The sequence below is a fragment of the Morus notabilis genome, unplaced genomic scaffold (assembly GCF_000414095.1).
Source record: "Morus notabilis unplaced genomic scaffold, ASM41409v2 Scaffold186, whole genome shotgun sequence".
Lineage (NCBI taxonomy): Eukaryota > Viridiplantae > Streptophyta > Magnoliopsida > Rosales > Moraceae > Morus > Morus notabilis.
In genome coordinates this window covers 161,545-178,406 of record NW_010357978.1, presented here as the reverse complement: position 1 = coordinate 178,406, position 16,862 = coordinate 161,545, and the positions used below count along the sequence as shown (strand labels likewise).

The following is a 16,862-nucleotide window of genomic DNA, read 5'->3' as shown; positions in this document are numbered from 1 at the left end:
CATTGATTCTCTAATGGATAGTGATTCATAAAACACATTCATGAACCAGAGCGCTCTTACTAATCCAAGTACCGAATCAACACTCAAGAGAATTATTTATCTGCTTCTTTCTCAAGAAGGAATGGATTCTATCTCGTATAATAACATTCCCAGCTACCTATTTCATTATGTCTCCAAAATACAAGGAATAGGATTCAGGGTCTCGGAATCCGTACCGAGTAAATCAAAAGACATAAATCCATAAATAGGAGTTTGTTAAGAACTCAGGATTAAGGTCATCCTATATATGACCATCGGTAGACTCAATTAGAATTTCTACGCTTAACGAAAATTATTAGAAATTCATATTGTGTCTGCGTCCATGTTCCACATAATCTCATTATGCGAAATACACTCATTCAATATCTCGTCATATTAACAGTGCGGATAACACCGTTCCATTCTAAATGGGAATGACATGTATTAATAATGTTTTAATTAAAGATTCTGAACTTTAATTAAATTCATTATGAACAATTACTTTTGATTATTATCCTTAAACATTATCCTCTCGTATACAACACTTACATACCATGTTTAAGGTTACATAAATAATCAAGGAATTTTATTTGATATTCATAAAATATTCATAAATATATGCACATAAAATGATGAATAAACTATTTTATTAAATAAATAATAAATATCCTTTTACATCTCATGCTTCTAGGACACTATTCCCAACAGAAATTGTGTATACTGAGGTGGTTAATAAGTTGGCACAGGAGGGTATGGCATCTGTTGTGGCTGATATGGTGGCATATACTGTGGTGGCCCCTCCTGACTGTATGAAGCGTCACTTTGGGCTTGTTAAGCAGGCGGCCGATTAGGACAATTCCTCCTAATATGGCCTACCTGCCCACAATGGTGACACTTGGGCCCATATGGAGCAATTTTGTCACTTCCTGACGAACTACTACCACTGCTAGTCACTCCCCCACCAGGCTGTCCTTGGTTGCAGTTCCTTCTACCACTCCGCTGTGGCCCGCCGGAAACAGATGGTCCGCCAGAGGCTGAAACTCATCCAACTAGTTCTTTACTTTGGTGATAGGCTATGTTATCCTGCTCCACCCTAGTAGCAGCAGCCACCAAATCCCAGAAATTCTGAATTCTCAAAGCCACCAATGATCTCCTCACAGAGTTCTTGAGGCCCTTCTCAAACTTAAGACATCTAAGGTGTTCAGATTCTATCAAAGATGGCACAAACCGGGATAGGTCATTAAACTTGGCCTCATACTCCCTTACAGACATGTCACCTTGCAGCAGAGACATGAATTCCAGCGCTTTTTCATCCCTATAACTCTGAGGGAAATACTGCTCATTGAACAGTGTCTCAAACTGTTCCCAAGTCAGTCCTGCAACATCTATTCTTCTCTTGACCTGTTTCCACCAAGTATTTGCTAAGCCCCCCATCTTGTATACCGCAAATTCCACCAAGTATTCATCTGGGACTTCCATAGTACTCAAGTGCTTAACTATGGAGTCAAACTAGAACTCTGCTTCCTGGGGTCCTCCCTCACTATTAAACGAGGGGATAGGCGCATGCCTAAATTCTCAGAAGTAACCCTGCTTCCTATCCCCAACCGGCCGCTTGTTTTGAGCTCTAGTGGCCATGCCTTGAAAGGCACCATACATGGCATCCAGATATCCCTGATTCTGTTATGCTGGTTGATTAGCTGGTCTACGGCGAGGCACCATTTCCTTTAATTGAAATAAAACTAGACTGTTCAGTGGATTATTGATGTCACACATGTATGTACAATCCTGAGGTTTCTTAACCTAGGGCTCTGATACCACTCTGTCACGCCCCCCAAACGGGGTGGGTGACGTGGAGCTCGATTATGGATTAATAAAGCAGATTACCAGATGAGCCCCACTTAACTCCATTAAAATATAACTAAATTAGAGAATCCCGAGCCTCTGACAACACACAGAGCTCCACCCCACAGGACATACAGTATCGTACATACATGGACATGTAAATAGTCAATTACAACAGACATTAACCACAGTCTAGTTAATCCAAATATTTCTAGAGTTTACAGAATTCTCAATTCCTTAAATTTTATGTTAGAGGATGAACACAATCCTCTCTTGTCCCTACAGCAGCAACACTCAGCTACTCCGTAGCAAATATCCGGCTACTATGCACCGCTCCTAGAATCTCCTGGGAGGGATTTAATACATTTAAAACATAAAACGTGAGCGAAAGGCCCAGTAGGAATAATTTGAAATGACTTAAAAATATATGAATATATAAATGTGCGAGTAAATAAATAAATGGGTAAATGAATAAATAGACATTCAGTTTCAACAAACAGCTGGAACCTCACATCCTTTTTCTCAAAGGAAATACATGTAAAATCTCCATATTACAGGCTTCAGCAAGTAATTAGTACATATTACTTACCGAACCAAGTGCCTCGCCTACCCGGACCGAGTTTCGGGTTCTGCCTCCGAGGATGCACTATCCGCATCCTATCTAGGCTTACAGCAATAGACTCTCTTACCAGTTCTTAAGATCTCTTAGTTTAAAAAATCATTCATTAACTTTCTGAATTCGTTATTATGACCCCACGAACTACTCAAGCCGCGGGCCCCATGACTGGGCAAGCCATGAGGTTCCATGACTAGACAAGCTATGGATTCCATACAGGACAAGCCATGGATTCCATAAACTAAACAAGCCACGGTTTTCAAAGAGTTTTTCTTTCGCAAACCAACCTCTTTCTTTAAAACATTTCCAAGGCCAAAATTCTTTTGAAATCAGGCTCACAAGGAAAAGGGATAGAAATCCTACCTCACACTATCAAAGCTGGGACTAGCGTTACCTTTTTCCGGCTTCCACTTCCTCAAGCCCCTCCAGTCTGAATCCTCAGCGATCACTTATGCAAGACAACACTTTAGGATTAATTCTCATTCCTAAAGCAATCCAATCTCAATTAGATACCAAGGTTTCCAATTAGTGTGCCCTAATCCATTTTCATATTTTAAATTATCATTCTAAGGGTTTTCAATCTCAAATCAAGGATTAAAGATGCTAATCCATTCATCTCAAGTCCCCAAATGAAGCTAATTTGGGTTCTTCCAAAAAACAGGGGTCAAAACAGGAATTTCACGCCAAACAGGGTTAGACCCTGTGTCAACCGGTGACAGAACAGTGCATCACCACCGGTCGACCTGTGGTGTACAATTCGGTCGACCGGACAGGTCGACCGGTCAGGCCAATGCAATCCGGTCGACAGCACCGGTCGACCGGTTACCATGTGATCCGGTCGACCGGACAGGTCGACTGGTGGCACCAGCTGCGCGAGAGAAGCTCGCAGAAACCAGTCTGAAAACCTACAATCTCAGTCCCAAATCAAAATATTTCAAGGGACAACTACTAGATCTGGGTTCTAGGTCCTGAAACAAGTCCAAAGAACCCAAGATCTCCAATTTTTACCAATGTTTTACTCAAAAACTATCAAAATCTATTTCGAACAAAAAATGAGTCTTAAATCCGAAAACTTAGGATTTCAAGAGAGGTTTTTCAGAAATCTTACCTTGAATCCTTCTTTTGATGTTGAAACTTCTTGAAACTTTCCTTTGGTTCGAAATTCAGTTGATTTGAAGCAAAAAAGGAAGAGAGAGAGAGTGTGAGAGAACGAGAGAGTGAGAGAGAAGGGTGCACGGGAAGGAAGGAAGGAAAAGAAAAAGAAAGAAAAGAAAGAAAAGAAAAAGAAAAAGAAAAGAAAATAGACTGGTACTAACATTTAAAGGAAACGGTTTAGAAATGCGCCCATATACATTTCTGGGTTAAAATAAAAAATTACTGAGAATATTTAAATACCTTGAAATTATTTAAACTCACACGTGTCAGAAATATTTATTAATTAAAACTCAATTAATTAAATCAGATTAGGCACACTAATAATCTCAATTACTTTTATTAATCTCATATAATTCTTCAGGGTGTTACAGTTTTAAGGGAGCAATTAGGGAAGCTAATTAAGTCTTGTTGAAGAAGCTTTTCTGTTAAGTTTTCTATTAGAATTTGTTAGAGATGTATACACGTGTAAACATCTTAGTGGATATAGTCTTGGTTAGTCAGAAGTTAATTCAGCTATTTATGGCTAGCTAATGCTGTACATTAAAGTCTCTCGAATCAATACACAATTCTTCAGATTACATTCGTTTTCTTCTTCTTGATACTCATGAATCGTGATTTATAACACCTTTTCACATTTGAATTTTTCTTTTGGCATGGAAGGTGTACAAAACATATATCTGCTTGAAAAAAAAAAAAAAAAATCCCTCAACAAAAAATAAAAAAAATAAAATAATGAGGTTAATAAAAGCTTCTATGTATCCTCTCGCCCCCCCCCCCCGCAACCGTCATCAACATCAGGTCCAACCCAACAACCAGAAATTATCATGTGGGAAGAACCTACATTCATATGATACGTTACTACTCCCCACTGATGTCTTAAGGGCGTCAAATGATAACTCCGATTTGTAGACGATATCGCATCAATAATGCTGCAGGAGATAGAAAGTTTTGTGGCTGCAAATGCAAACAAGGTTAGCTTGAGAGTTCAACATAAACAATGTGCAATGCACATATAGGTATGATAGATAATTGCATTTTGTCAAGTTCAGGATAGAACTAATATTCACAAGAGCAAGCAACAATATGTAATGCACAAATTTGTTAACTTATATTCTACTAGAAGACAATAAATTTGAAGAATTGAGTTTCCAACAACCAAGAATAATTCTAACTTCCACAAACGTTTCAAAGGCGTAAGGCGACTCTATGGCTACGGAAGCTAGAGCTTTAACCACTCGGGGATTTCAAATACAGCCTCCGATCAATGTTATTAGTAGAATGCCTGGATCACTAAGATACCTCAAAATCTACACACTGACACGACTCTTGATTCGTCGTATAACTATTCTGGAGTTCCTAGCTAAAGTCAATCAGGTCAACAATAATGAAATATTATCACTTTAATAGATTCATAGGAGGAATAGCAACGAAAGAAAAAAAAATCCGCCAAATTTTGGTTATGGGAAAGCAGTACATCAGCTGGATATATAACACTTCTTAAAAAGAAAAAAAAAACGTAGAGAATAGAATTTTTTTGAGAAGATCCAGTGTGCTCTTGGGGAAAACAAAGGTCTATTTACTCTTCTAAAGTTCTAACTTCTCTCTTCCTTGCTCTCTCATTAGATACTGTCCAAGAAATCTTCAAACTTTAGAACCGAACTGATGTTCAAGGAAACCAATATATTAAATCATAAATAAATAAATAAACACTTAATGTATTAAGTCCTGGGAAACAAAATTGAGAAACAAACCTGTAATGTAATTTGGTTGCCGTAAAGGTCTCACTAAAGGTGTTTTCTTTGGATGTAGTTCCTGAAACGGAAAGCAAGTCCGAGAAAAAAAGAAGCATCCAAGATCATCCACTTAGTCTAATCTGCTTGCAACATAAATGGACAATCCAGTTCATCATAACATGGAAATTCCATAACCTAAACAAAAATTTTCCATTCCAAAGTGTAGACATTTCTAACAAACCAACATTTTTACGCTGCACATCACAATTCAATACTCAGAATTCAAAATTCCACATGATAGCAACCTGAAAGAGAGAGAAACAAAGGGGGAAAATTCCATGTACATTGAAAAAAAATGACTAATTTTTCCTACTATTTTTTTAATTTGACTGTAAAAATGAGATTTTTCACGTCTAGTTACTGTGAATTCCTACTATCAACAACCCAAACGAACGGCACCCCACATCTAAAGCATGTCAAATCTACTCCAACAAAAGCACCACTCTACAAACTGCCACCACACGTAGAAGACGACGACAAGATGAATCCGAGAACCAAGTTTCAAGGTCAGAAACCCGGTAACATACCCAGAGGCGGTCCCAGAATTCCGGCCGACTCACTCTCTCCTTTTCTCTTTTTCTCGTTCTCTCTAGGGCCGGTTCTAAAAAAGTCTCAATCAAAATAATTGTTTTATATTGAATGTTTCACCTATCAAATAAAAATAATTTTTTTAGACGGTTTAGACGGTTTGATATTTTGAAAAATCAAATTAAACTAAATAACTTAACTAGCTTCTTTTCGGCATTCTTTACATGAGGCCCTAAAAAAAAATCCATCGCTTTGGGAGGGAGATATGGTAGGGAGGCTTTTTCTAACAAATTTTGGAGGCCAACGCTTTATGCAACCGTGCACTAGCGAGTATGAAGCCCTTGTGGATGGGTCTTCTCAATATCATGCTCCTTTAGATGGGGCTTCTATGCGGCTCGACGGTCTAAGACGGTGGTGGGAGTGGTTGCGGTCATCCTCGTGGCTTGGAGGCAGATGGGAGCTTCGGTGTTGTATGGATGCTTCAATTCTCCTTTCCTTAGGGCGGCGGAAGGAAACTGTGGCTTGGCTCCATTGTTAGTATCTTCTCATATCGCTTGGTTTGTTGTAACTCTCTCGTTCTTTCTTGGTGGCGGTCTGCTGTTTCTCGAAAATTCAATCGATGTATTTTGGGTGTCTCTTGTTTAAGTTTCTGGTTTTGTGTTTGGTGTGTAATAAAGGCGTTGTTGTCGCCATTTCTTAAGTATTGGTCGCAGGCGTGTGTTCAACTTTATTTTGTAATAAAAGAGGTGGTTTTCACCTTTCAGCTTTAATTGTGTATCCCGCCTAATTAAGTCTTTTACTGATATTGTGAGTCTTTAGGTATGTCATATTGCTTTTCTCCCTTCTATATGGGAGTTGGTATTCTGTTCTTCCAGAACTCGGAAGTTTATCTTGGTGAGAGGAGCTTTTTCAATTTGAGTCTTAAAAGTGCTCGTTTATAATGTGCCGTGGTCATCTCCTGTTTTCGGACCTCAAATGTACGTACGTCGTTATGATAAGTCATTAGCATTGCATTGTATTGTTTAATTCTTATTTTAAATGAAAATTTCCCTTAAAAGAATGTCAATAAAACAATATTTTCCTTTCTAGTCGAGGGCCAAAAAAATTCCTCGCCCTAAAAAAATAACAGTAGTGACCTGTCTTTCCTTCAAGTGGGCAAAAAACTGTAATAATTGACGTGAAATTTGTCAATCTAAATATATTAATATATATATTTAGTCGGGCCAAAAACATAAAGGGCCTGTTATTTGAATCATGATTTAAGTTTTGATACAAATATTGACGAGAATTTTTTCTTTTTTATTGAAATTCTTTGTGATTTAAATTCTTTACCCGAGGAAAACGAATAATGGTTACATGTACCAATTAACCCAAAAATGAAATAAAATCCACTACTTTACTATATTGATCTAGTATAATCCAGTCTGTACAATTTTGCTGGAAAATGAAGTAGTTTTACTGACTTCTCCTTGAACAGTTTAACTGACTTCTCAATTCCTACATCTTACCAAACAAGAATCAACTGCCAAAACAAGGACTAAAGAAGAGCCAACTCAGAAAACCAAGGACTAACCGAAAAGTTTGCAGAAACAATGAAAATACTTCCAACAATCAACAAGTTCTTACTGCATATCATATGTAAAGCCTAAGACTTCAGGGAACGCACTTCGTTGGCCAAGTATTCAAGCAATGATGCTACTTCGTCTAACTCCTTATTACGCTTGTTTCGATCAATGAGGCCCTGCTCCCGTAGGTCCTCTAGGAATTTCTTTACAAGTGGCAATTCCAAGATTTTGTTGTCTCCCTCATACTTGCAAAGTGCCAGTAACACTTCCGTGCCATCCAAGCCCCAATCTTTATACTTCTTCAAAAACAGTAGTAGAGCAAGCTGGTTCGCCAAGGGGTGAAGACCATTGGACTCTTTGTAATCTGCCATGCCCTTGTAAAGGTCCATTCTCTTCTTTGAATCAGAAGCTATGCCAACTAGACCATCACTAACCGTTGGAGTGGATGAGGTCTGTTTTCCAAGGAAATAGCTTCTTATCACGTTTGCAGGCTCCTCTTGCAGCTCAGACTTTTCCAACAATTGAAGTAGACCCATAGCATCGCGTAAAGTCTCCACCTCCAAAATTTTAACCTTCCTTTCCAGAGCAAAATATTCCAAGGCTTCCTCTCCTTGTTGCTTCTTTTCTTCACTTCTATGGGTTGTAGCCGATGTTCCAGCAGCCTTTTCGTCATTCTTTCCCAAATAAGCAAGCGCTTGTCTGAATACACAGTTCTGCCCTAATTGAGATCTGTGATCCATAGCCTGAACATAACGGTTCTGCCCTAATTGAGATCTGTGATCCATAGCCTAAACATAAAATTTATCTTTGTTATTTCAATTCAAATAAAGCTACATAACAAGGTCTCAAAAAAAGTAATTAAAAAGCCCACTAAGGATGATTGCCAGCACCCATGTACTAAAATTCCAAGTGTTTTCAACACCACATTCAAAACCCATTTAAGGATGATATGCCAGCACCCATGTATTAAAATTCCAAGAGTTTTCAACACCACATCCAATTGCTACTGTTTTTTTTTTCCCTTTTTTTTTTTCTTTTTTAATAAGAAAAAGCCTTTCCTTGATAATCAACAAATAATCATCAATTACAAGTAAAGAGGACGAGGAATCCTCAAAGCAAAAACGAAAAAGAAAAACAACAAGAAAAGAGAGAACAAAAGGAATCCCAGAAAGCATTGGCAATTGCTATTTTGACAAATACAATAATGACCAGATGCTAAGAATTGGCACTAGAAAGAACTTGGTAAAAGAACTTGAATCTCATGATAACTTGAGGAATCCCGAAAAATGATAAAGGTTGCACTTAATGTATTTGTTTGTTTAATTGTTTTCTTTGCACCAAATTTGATAATGCATGTTCAGTCCATATTAAAATTATACAACTGAGACTGAAAACTGGGCCTTTTTTCCTTTCACAATGACGTATTACTATTTGAAATGAGTCAGTGCACAATATACAGAGATATTTATTGATTGCAGGCTTTCTTTATTTTTATTTTTTTAAAAGAAAAGCCTTTTCATTGAAGATCAATTACAAGCACCAAAGCAGAAACACAGATAGACAAAGACAGTGGGGCTGATTCGCCCATTTGAACCTTCAGATATGATGAAAGATGATAATTCTCAAAACAAAAAGAAGATAAAAAGCATAATTATAGTTAAAAATATAACCCTAAAATGTTGCAGTTTTTTCTAAACATATATAGGAATCACATTAAGGCGGAAGTACAGGAGACCTTTTCCCCGGAAAATTGCTTCCAAGAAAAAGTTTCCACAGGAAACAATGTGGAAACAATCGCTGAATTAAGAATTGCATTTTTACTCGGACTAAGGGCTTGGCCCATGATTGCAGTACTCATTTACGGGCAAGGGGGCAACGTCAGAGATATCGGAACATAAAAGAAAATCAAAATGAGGAATCACATAAAAGAAAACTTGCGTAAAATATCCAATTCAAAGAAAAAAGAACCTTTCTTTGAGAATTGTTGAGAAAATAAAGGAAAAAAAAAAATCTGCAAGCTATAAGGAAAGAAACGAAAGTACGTGAGAGAGTACCTGTAGTGGGGTTAAGAGTTGAGAGACTAGCGTTGGGTATTGCGATCGAAAAGTGTTCTTGAGAATTTTCTTCAAAAAATTAAAAAAAAAAAAATGTTCAGACACAGAAGTACTATGAAGGAAAAAAAAATCTGCAAGAAACGAAAGTACGCGAGTACCTGTAGTGGGGTTAAGAGTTGATAGACTCGCGTTGGGTATTGCGATCAAAAAGTGTTTTTCCTTGAGAATTTCTTGAGAAAATTAGGATAAAAAAAAAAAAAAGGTTCAGAAACAGACGTTTTATCAAGGGAAAAAAATCTGCAAACTATAGACAAAGAAACGAAATTGCGTGAGGGAGTGATACCTGTAGTGGAGCTGTGTACGATCTTTTGAGGAGAGAAAATATATTCAATTGTACACGTTGAAAAGAAACGAAAATGAGACCGTTGAGACCGTTGAAATTGTTTGCTTTCCGATATAATTTTCTCTGTTTTTTTTTTCCTACCATTGGTTTTTTTTTTTTATTCTCCCTACAATTGTTTTTTATTTTTTATTCTTTTATTAATAAATCTTTATCTTTGAAAAAAGGACACGTCATTAAACTGCCAATAAGTGTTTCATTTGTTTTTTCTTGGAACCTTTTAGACCTTGAAAAAAAAAAGACAAAGAAAAATGCAAAATAAAGAAAGAAATAAAATAAACTAAAGTAAAGCTCAAGGACTTAATACGGTTAACAAAAAGGTCGGTTAACAAAAAGGTCATCCTAGTATTATTCCTGTCCAAGAACGCATAACTGCAAAGTTCTAATAGGTATGATCACACCTATTGACTTTTATGCGAGTCAAAAGCAACAAAAGGGGGAACTACATCTCACTGCCTAGAGAGAGAAGCTCTCCCTTCTCTCTAGAATTCTGAGGGTCGTAGATTTGGTTTCTTTTATTATCACTCGAATTAGAGAAATTAAAATTAGGATAACTTCCAATTATTGTTATCTAGTTATTTGTTTTTTAAATAAGGAGATAAGGAGATATCTTAAATCTCCTTAATAGCTAGTACTTATCTCTTAAGTTAGGATTTATCTATTACTAGAATTATGGGATTAAGTGGCAGGAGTGTTGTCATGCTTACCTACAAATACTAGTAGTCTTTTACCAAACGAATAATAAGAAAGAATATTTTTTTTTTGCTCTCTAAAAACTACAATCACTATGGTGGTTAAGAGGCTGAGTACCGGGTAATGGCGCAAGGAGTATGTGAGATGTTGTGGTTAAAAAAGATCCTTGAAGAATTAAATCGACCGATGGAGATGCCTATGAAACTATACTGTGATAACAAGGCTGCTATTAGTATTGCCCATAACCCAGTGCAGCATGATAGAACAAAACACATTGAGATCGACAGACACTTCATAAAAGAGAAGATAGAAGCAGGGGCTATTTGTATGCCGTTTGTTCCAACATCACAACAAATAGCTGATATTCTTACTAAGGGGTTGTTCATAACCAACTATGAATTTCTTATTACCAAGCTAGGCATGATAGATATCTATGCACCAGCTTGAGGGGGAGTGTCGAATTAGAGAAATTAAAATTAGGATAACTTCTGATTATTGTTATCCAGTTAGGATTATTTGTTTTTTAAATAAGGAGATAAGGAGATATCCTAAATCTCCATAATAGCTAGTACTTATCTCTTAAGTTAGGATTTATCTATTACTAGAATTATGGGATTAAGTGGCAGGAGTGTTGTCATGCTTACCTATAAATACTAGTAGTCCTTTACCAAACGAATAATAAGAAAGAATATTTTTTGTTCCTCTCTAAAACTACATGGTATCAGAAACCAGGGTATATCCTTCTACATTAAACCCTAATGGCTAAAATAGCCATAACCGGAGCAAGCAAGTCGTCTTCCTCGGGAGTCACAGTAGAGAATGTGCAATCTGAGACCACTGTCATAAACAGTGGTCTGGATTTTTCCACATCGAATTCATTCCTTCAAATTACCGTTCACAAATTAAATGGTAAAAATTACCTAGAGTGGGCTCAGTCTGTAAAACTTGCAATTGATAGCAGAGGCAAACTCGGACACCTGACTGGAGAAGTAAGCAAACCAGCCATAGACGACCCTAACCTGAAAAAATGGCGATTAGAGAATTCACTGGTAATTGCGTGGCTTATCAACTCAATGGAGCCAGCAATTGGAAAGCCGCATCTTTTCTTACCTACTGCCAAAGACGTATGGGAAGCAGTGCGTGATATGTACTCGGATCTGGAAAACTCCTCACAAGTCTTCGAGTTAAAATCGAAGCTATGGCGATCAAAACAAGGAGATCGGGATGTTACAGCATACTACAATGAGATGGTCACATTATGGCAAGAGTTATACTTGTGCTATGAAGATGAATGGGACTGCCCTACTGATAGTGTACGGCACAAAAAAAGAGAGGAGAATGATCGAGTTTTTGTGTTCTTAGCAGGACTTAATCTTGGACGAGGTAAGAGGAAGGGTGCTGGGCAGAAAGCCTTTACCATCTATTAGAGAGGTATTCTCGGAAGTTAGGAGGGAGGAGGCTAGGCGAAAGGTGATGTTGACTAATCAAGAACCGAGGCCCAACCTGGAAGCAAAAAACTCGGCTTTGACCTCTAGAGGACCTGATTCGAATGGAGAAAAGAAGAAAAAACCATGGTGTGATCACTGTAGAAAACCGTGGCATACAAAAGAGACATGTTGAAAACTCCATGGCAAGCCCCAGAATTTCAAGAAGAAGAATGCAGGTGATAGCAAGGCATTCCCGACCGTGAGTGAAGATTCTCAGAAACAACAAATCAATTCAGAGATACCCCAATTCACAAAGGAACAACTAGATCACCTGTACAAACTCTTTCAATCTCCACAATTCTCAAACCCTTCTTGTTATTTTGCTCAAAAGGGTAATTTTCTCACTGCAGCTCTTTCTAGTATAAAATCAAATTTGTCATGCCCATGGATCATTGACTCAAGAGCCACAGATCATATGATTGGTTCTTCAAAACTATTCTCTACCTATAAACCATGTGCAAGAAACAAAAAAATCAAAATTGCAGACGGGGACAGGATCAGTCATAATCTCTCCTTTCATCACACTTCATAATGTTCTTCATGTTCCCAATTTATCTTGTAACCTCCAATCCATAAGCAAAATAACTCATGATCATGAATGTCGAGCTAATTTCTATCCTTCTTATTGTGAGTTTCAAGAACTAACCTCGGGGAGGACAATTGGCAATGCTAGAGAGATTGATGGACTCTATTTCTTTGAAGGCAGAACCGAGTCTAGAAAGCCATCACATAGTACTTGTCTTGAATCTATTTTGGTTGCTAGTAGTGATGAAATAATACTATGGCATTATAGATTAGGCCGTCCAAGTTTTCAATATTTAAAATATTTATTTCCTACTTTATTTAGAAATAAAAATATGTCCTCATTTCAGTGTGAATTTTGTGAGTTAGCTAAACATCATCGTACCTCATTCCCATCACAGCCATTTAAAGTTTCAAAACCATTCTCATTAATACACAGTGATGTCTGGGGGCCTTCACGAATCACAACACCCACTGGGAAAAAATGGTTTGTCACCTTTATAGATGACCACACAAGGGTAAGCTGGGTTTATCTACTAAAAGAAAAATCAGATGTGGAAGAAGTCTTTAGAAATTTTTATACCATGGTGTTGACACAATTTCAAACTAAAATTCAAATTTTTCATAGTGATAATGGAAAAGAGTATTTTAATAAAGTCTTAGGAAAATTTTTCTTAGAAAAAGGCATAGTTCACCAAAGCTCTTGTAATGATACCCTTCAACAAAATGGAATAGCCGAATGCAAAAATAAACATCTATTGGAAGTAGCTAGGGCTTTACATTTCACAAATAAAGTTCCTAAATACCTTTGGGGTGAAGCTATTCTAACGGTTACATATCTCATAAACAGGATGCCCACTAGGATATTAAAATTCAAAACGCCTTTACAAGTGTTCCTAAGTTGCTATCCTACATCTAGGCTGTCATCTACGTTACCTTTAAAGATATTTGGGTGCACTGCCTTTGTCCATATTCATGATCATAACCGGGGCAAACTTGATCCTAGGGCTAAAAAATGTGTTTTTGTAGGATATGCTTCTACTAAAAAAGGATATAAATGCTTTGATCCAATTTCAAAAAAAATGTTTGTAACCATGGATGTAATGTTTTTCGAATCCAAACCATATTTTACTACTCATCTTCAGGGGGAGAACACAAGAGAAGATGCAAGAGAAGTTAATGATGTGTTTGAAATAGAATCAACCGATTCAATCCATTTTTTCCATCCGAATAATCCTAATAATAAGGCTACAACAAACTCGGATTTACAACCTGAAAATAAGGATGGAAATAATGCTGATTCTTTGAACGAAACAATAGATGTTTTAAATACTGAAAACCCAGATTGCAGTAGCACAGGCAATAGAGACAAAACAAGTACTAAGAGTCCAGAACTCTTGGTTTACTCGAGGAGGAAACAAAGATCAAAGGAACAAAGTCTTAATCCTCTACAAAGCCATGAGTCCAAACCAATGGAAGAACCAAACTCATCTGAGTATCCAGGTACCAATCAATCTGATCAGTGTCAACCTGTTCAGTCTATCTCTAATCCTAGTCCTGAGTCCTTTGATGATCTTAATGTCCCTATTGCTACTCGCAAGGGTGTACGGTCTTGTACCAAACATCCCATGTCTAACTATGTATCTTATAAAAATCTTTCTCCTTTGTTTTTTGCATTTACTTCACATATATCTTCTGTGGAGATACCAAAGAGTGTACAGGAGACTTTATAGGTTTCTGAGTGGAGAAAGGCTATTTCTGAAGAGATCAGTGCTCTTGAGAAAAATCACACGTGGGAGGTGATGGATTTGCCGAGAGGGAAGACAGCAGTGGGGTGCAAATGGGTGTTTACCATCAAGTATAACTCAGATGGATCTCTCGAAAGGTATAAGGCACGGTTGGTGGCTTAAAGGTTTTACTCAAACCTACGGCATCTATTATCTCGAGACCTTCGCTCCAGTAGCAAAGTTAAATACCGTAAGGGTACTCCTTTCAATTGCAGCAAACCTCGATTGGCCGCTTCAACAATTAGATGTGAAGAATGTGTTTCTAAATGGAGATTTGGAGGAGGAAGTGTATGGATCCACCACCGGGATTTGACAAACACTTTGGATCCAAGGTATGTAAGCTAAAGAAATCACTTTACGGGCTCAAGTAATCTCCAAGAGCTTGGTTCGAACGATTCACTCGATCTATAAAGAATCAAGGCTATGTTAAAGCTCACAGTGATCACACTATGTTCACGAAGCACTCCAATGATGGAAAGATCGCAGTTTTGATAGTATATGTGGACAAAATTATTCTTACTGGGGATGATGTTACTGAAATGAATCAGCTAAAGGAAAGGCTGGCTTCAGAGTTCGAGATTAAAGACTTGGGATCTCTAAGATACTTTCTTGGAATGGAAGTGGCTCGTTTAGAAAAGGGTACTGTTGTCTCGTAGAGAAAATACATTCTTGATCTTCTCAAAGAAACCGGAATGAGTGGGTGTAGACCGGCTGATACTCCAATGGATCCTAATCAGAAGTTGGGAGATACTAAGGATGGAAATCCTGTAGATACAACTCGGTACCAGAAGTTGGTAGGAAAATTAATTTATTTATCCCACACTCGGCCGGACATTGCATTCGCAGTTAGTATGGTAAGTCAGTTTATGCACTCACCATATGAAGAACACCTTGAGACAGAATACCGAATTCTGAGATATTTAAAAAGTACTCCAGGAAAAGGACTTTTCTTCAAGAAGAATGAGCAGAGGACGATTGAAGCATACACAGATGCAGATTGGGCAGGCTCAGTTACAGACGGAAGATCTACATCAGGGTACTGTACTTATGTATGGGGAAGTTTAGTCACTTGGAGAAGCAAGAAACAGAACGTGGTAGCATGAAGTAGCGCAGAGGCTGAGTACCGGGCAATGGCTCAAGGAGTATGTGAGATGTTGTGGTTACAAAAGATCCTTGAAGAATTAAATCGACCGATGGAGATGCCTATGAAACTATACTGTGACAACAAGGCTGCTATTAGTATTGCTCATAACCCGGTGCAGCATGATAGAACAAAACACGTTGAGATCGACAGGCACTTCATAAAAGAGAAGATAGAAGCATGAGCTATTTGTATGCTGTTTGTTCCAACATCACAACAAATAGCTGATATTCTTACTAAGGGGTTGTTCAGAACCAACTATGAATTTCTTATTACCAAGCTAGGCATGATAGATATCTATGTACCAGCTTGAGGGGGAGTGTCGAATTAGAGAAATTAAAATTAGGATAACTTCCAGTTATTGTTATCCAGTTAGGATTATTTGTTTTTTAAATAAGGAGATAAGGAGATATCCTAAATCTCCATAACAGCTAGTACTTATCTCTTAAGTTAGGATTTATCTATTACTAGAATTATGGGATTAAGTGGCAAGAGTGTTGTCATGCTTACCTATAAATACTAGTAGTCTTTTACCAAACGAATAATAAGAAAGAATATTTTTTTTTCCTCTAAAAACTACAATCACTATGGTGGTTATAGACTTAAACCGGTTTTTTCATGAATTTAGAATAGGTTCGAAACTTTACTGGATTTCTTTAAGCAACGATGGAGGTTCAGTGAGATTGGAAGAGTTTCTTCGGAACTCGAGATTTTTTATCTCAGTTTACTTGGACGCAGTAACGTGGATATGTCAAACGTTGGAATTCATTTGCGGAAACGAGAAAGTTGAAGGCTTTAAGAAGTTTAACGGTTCACAATATGTGGTCATTGTCGAGGTTCTTACGAATGCAAGAGGGGAATATCTGAAAATGGTGGAGGTGTAAGGAACATAATACTTCCAGGGGACAGCAAGAAGACTGGATGGAACATTCTCATGAACAAATTAAACAGACTAATGGGGAGGGCAAAGTTTTTTTCAAGATAGGGGGAGAATTGAAGAGACTTCGGGGAGAAACAACTTATGCCAGACACAGAAGTAAGAGACAGGACAACAGAAGCACAAAGGGTCTTGCTTGGAAGGAAACCATGGTGATCAGGCAAGTCATGGAAGAAGGCTGTGGTCATTTATGAAATAAACTGGAGAACCCATTGGAGATGGAAAGGTTATTGGAAGAAAAGTCTCTGTCCCAAAATAAGAGGTATCTAGCAAAGATGGAACCAGTAACTGTTGGATAGCAGGTATAGACGGTCTACCCCTTAA

The 16,862-nt window shown here is 37.6% G+C and overlaps 1 protein-coding gene across 1 annotated transcript; it reads right to left on the bottom strand.

Moving 5' to 3' along the window:
• Positions 1 to 1,059: 1,059 nt before the first annotated feature.
• LOC112095388 lies at positions 1,060 to 1,497 on the bottom strand. Its single transcript, XM_024177308.1, has one exon. It carries the CDS (start codon positions 1,495 to 1,497, stop codon positions 1,060 to 1,062), a length of 438 nt encoding a protein of 145 aa, XP_024033076.1.
• Positions 1,498 to 16,862: the final 15,365 nt, after the last annotated feature.

Excerpts from the sequence above, each read along its gene's own strand:
- LOC112095388 (XM_024177308.1), bottom strand. The coding sequence starts at position 1,497 with ATGGAAGTCCCAGATGAATACTTGGTGGAATTTGCGGTATACAAGATG.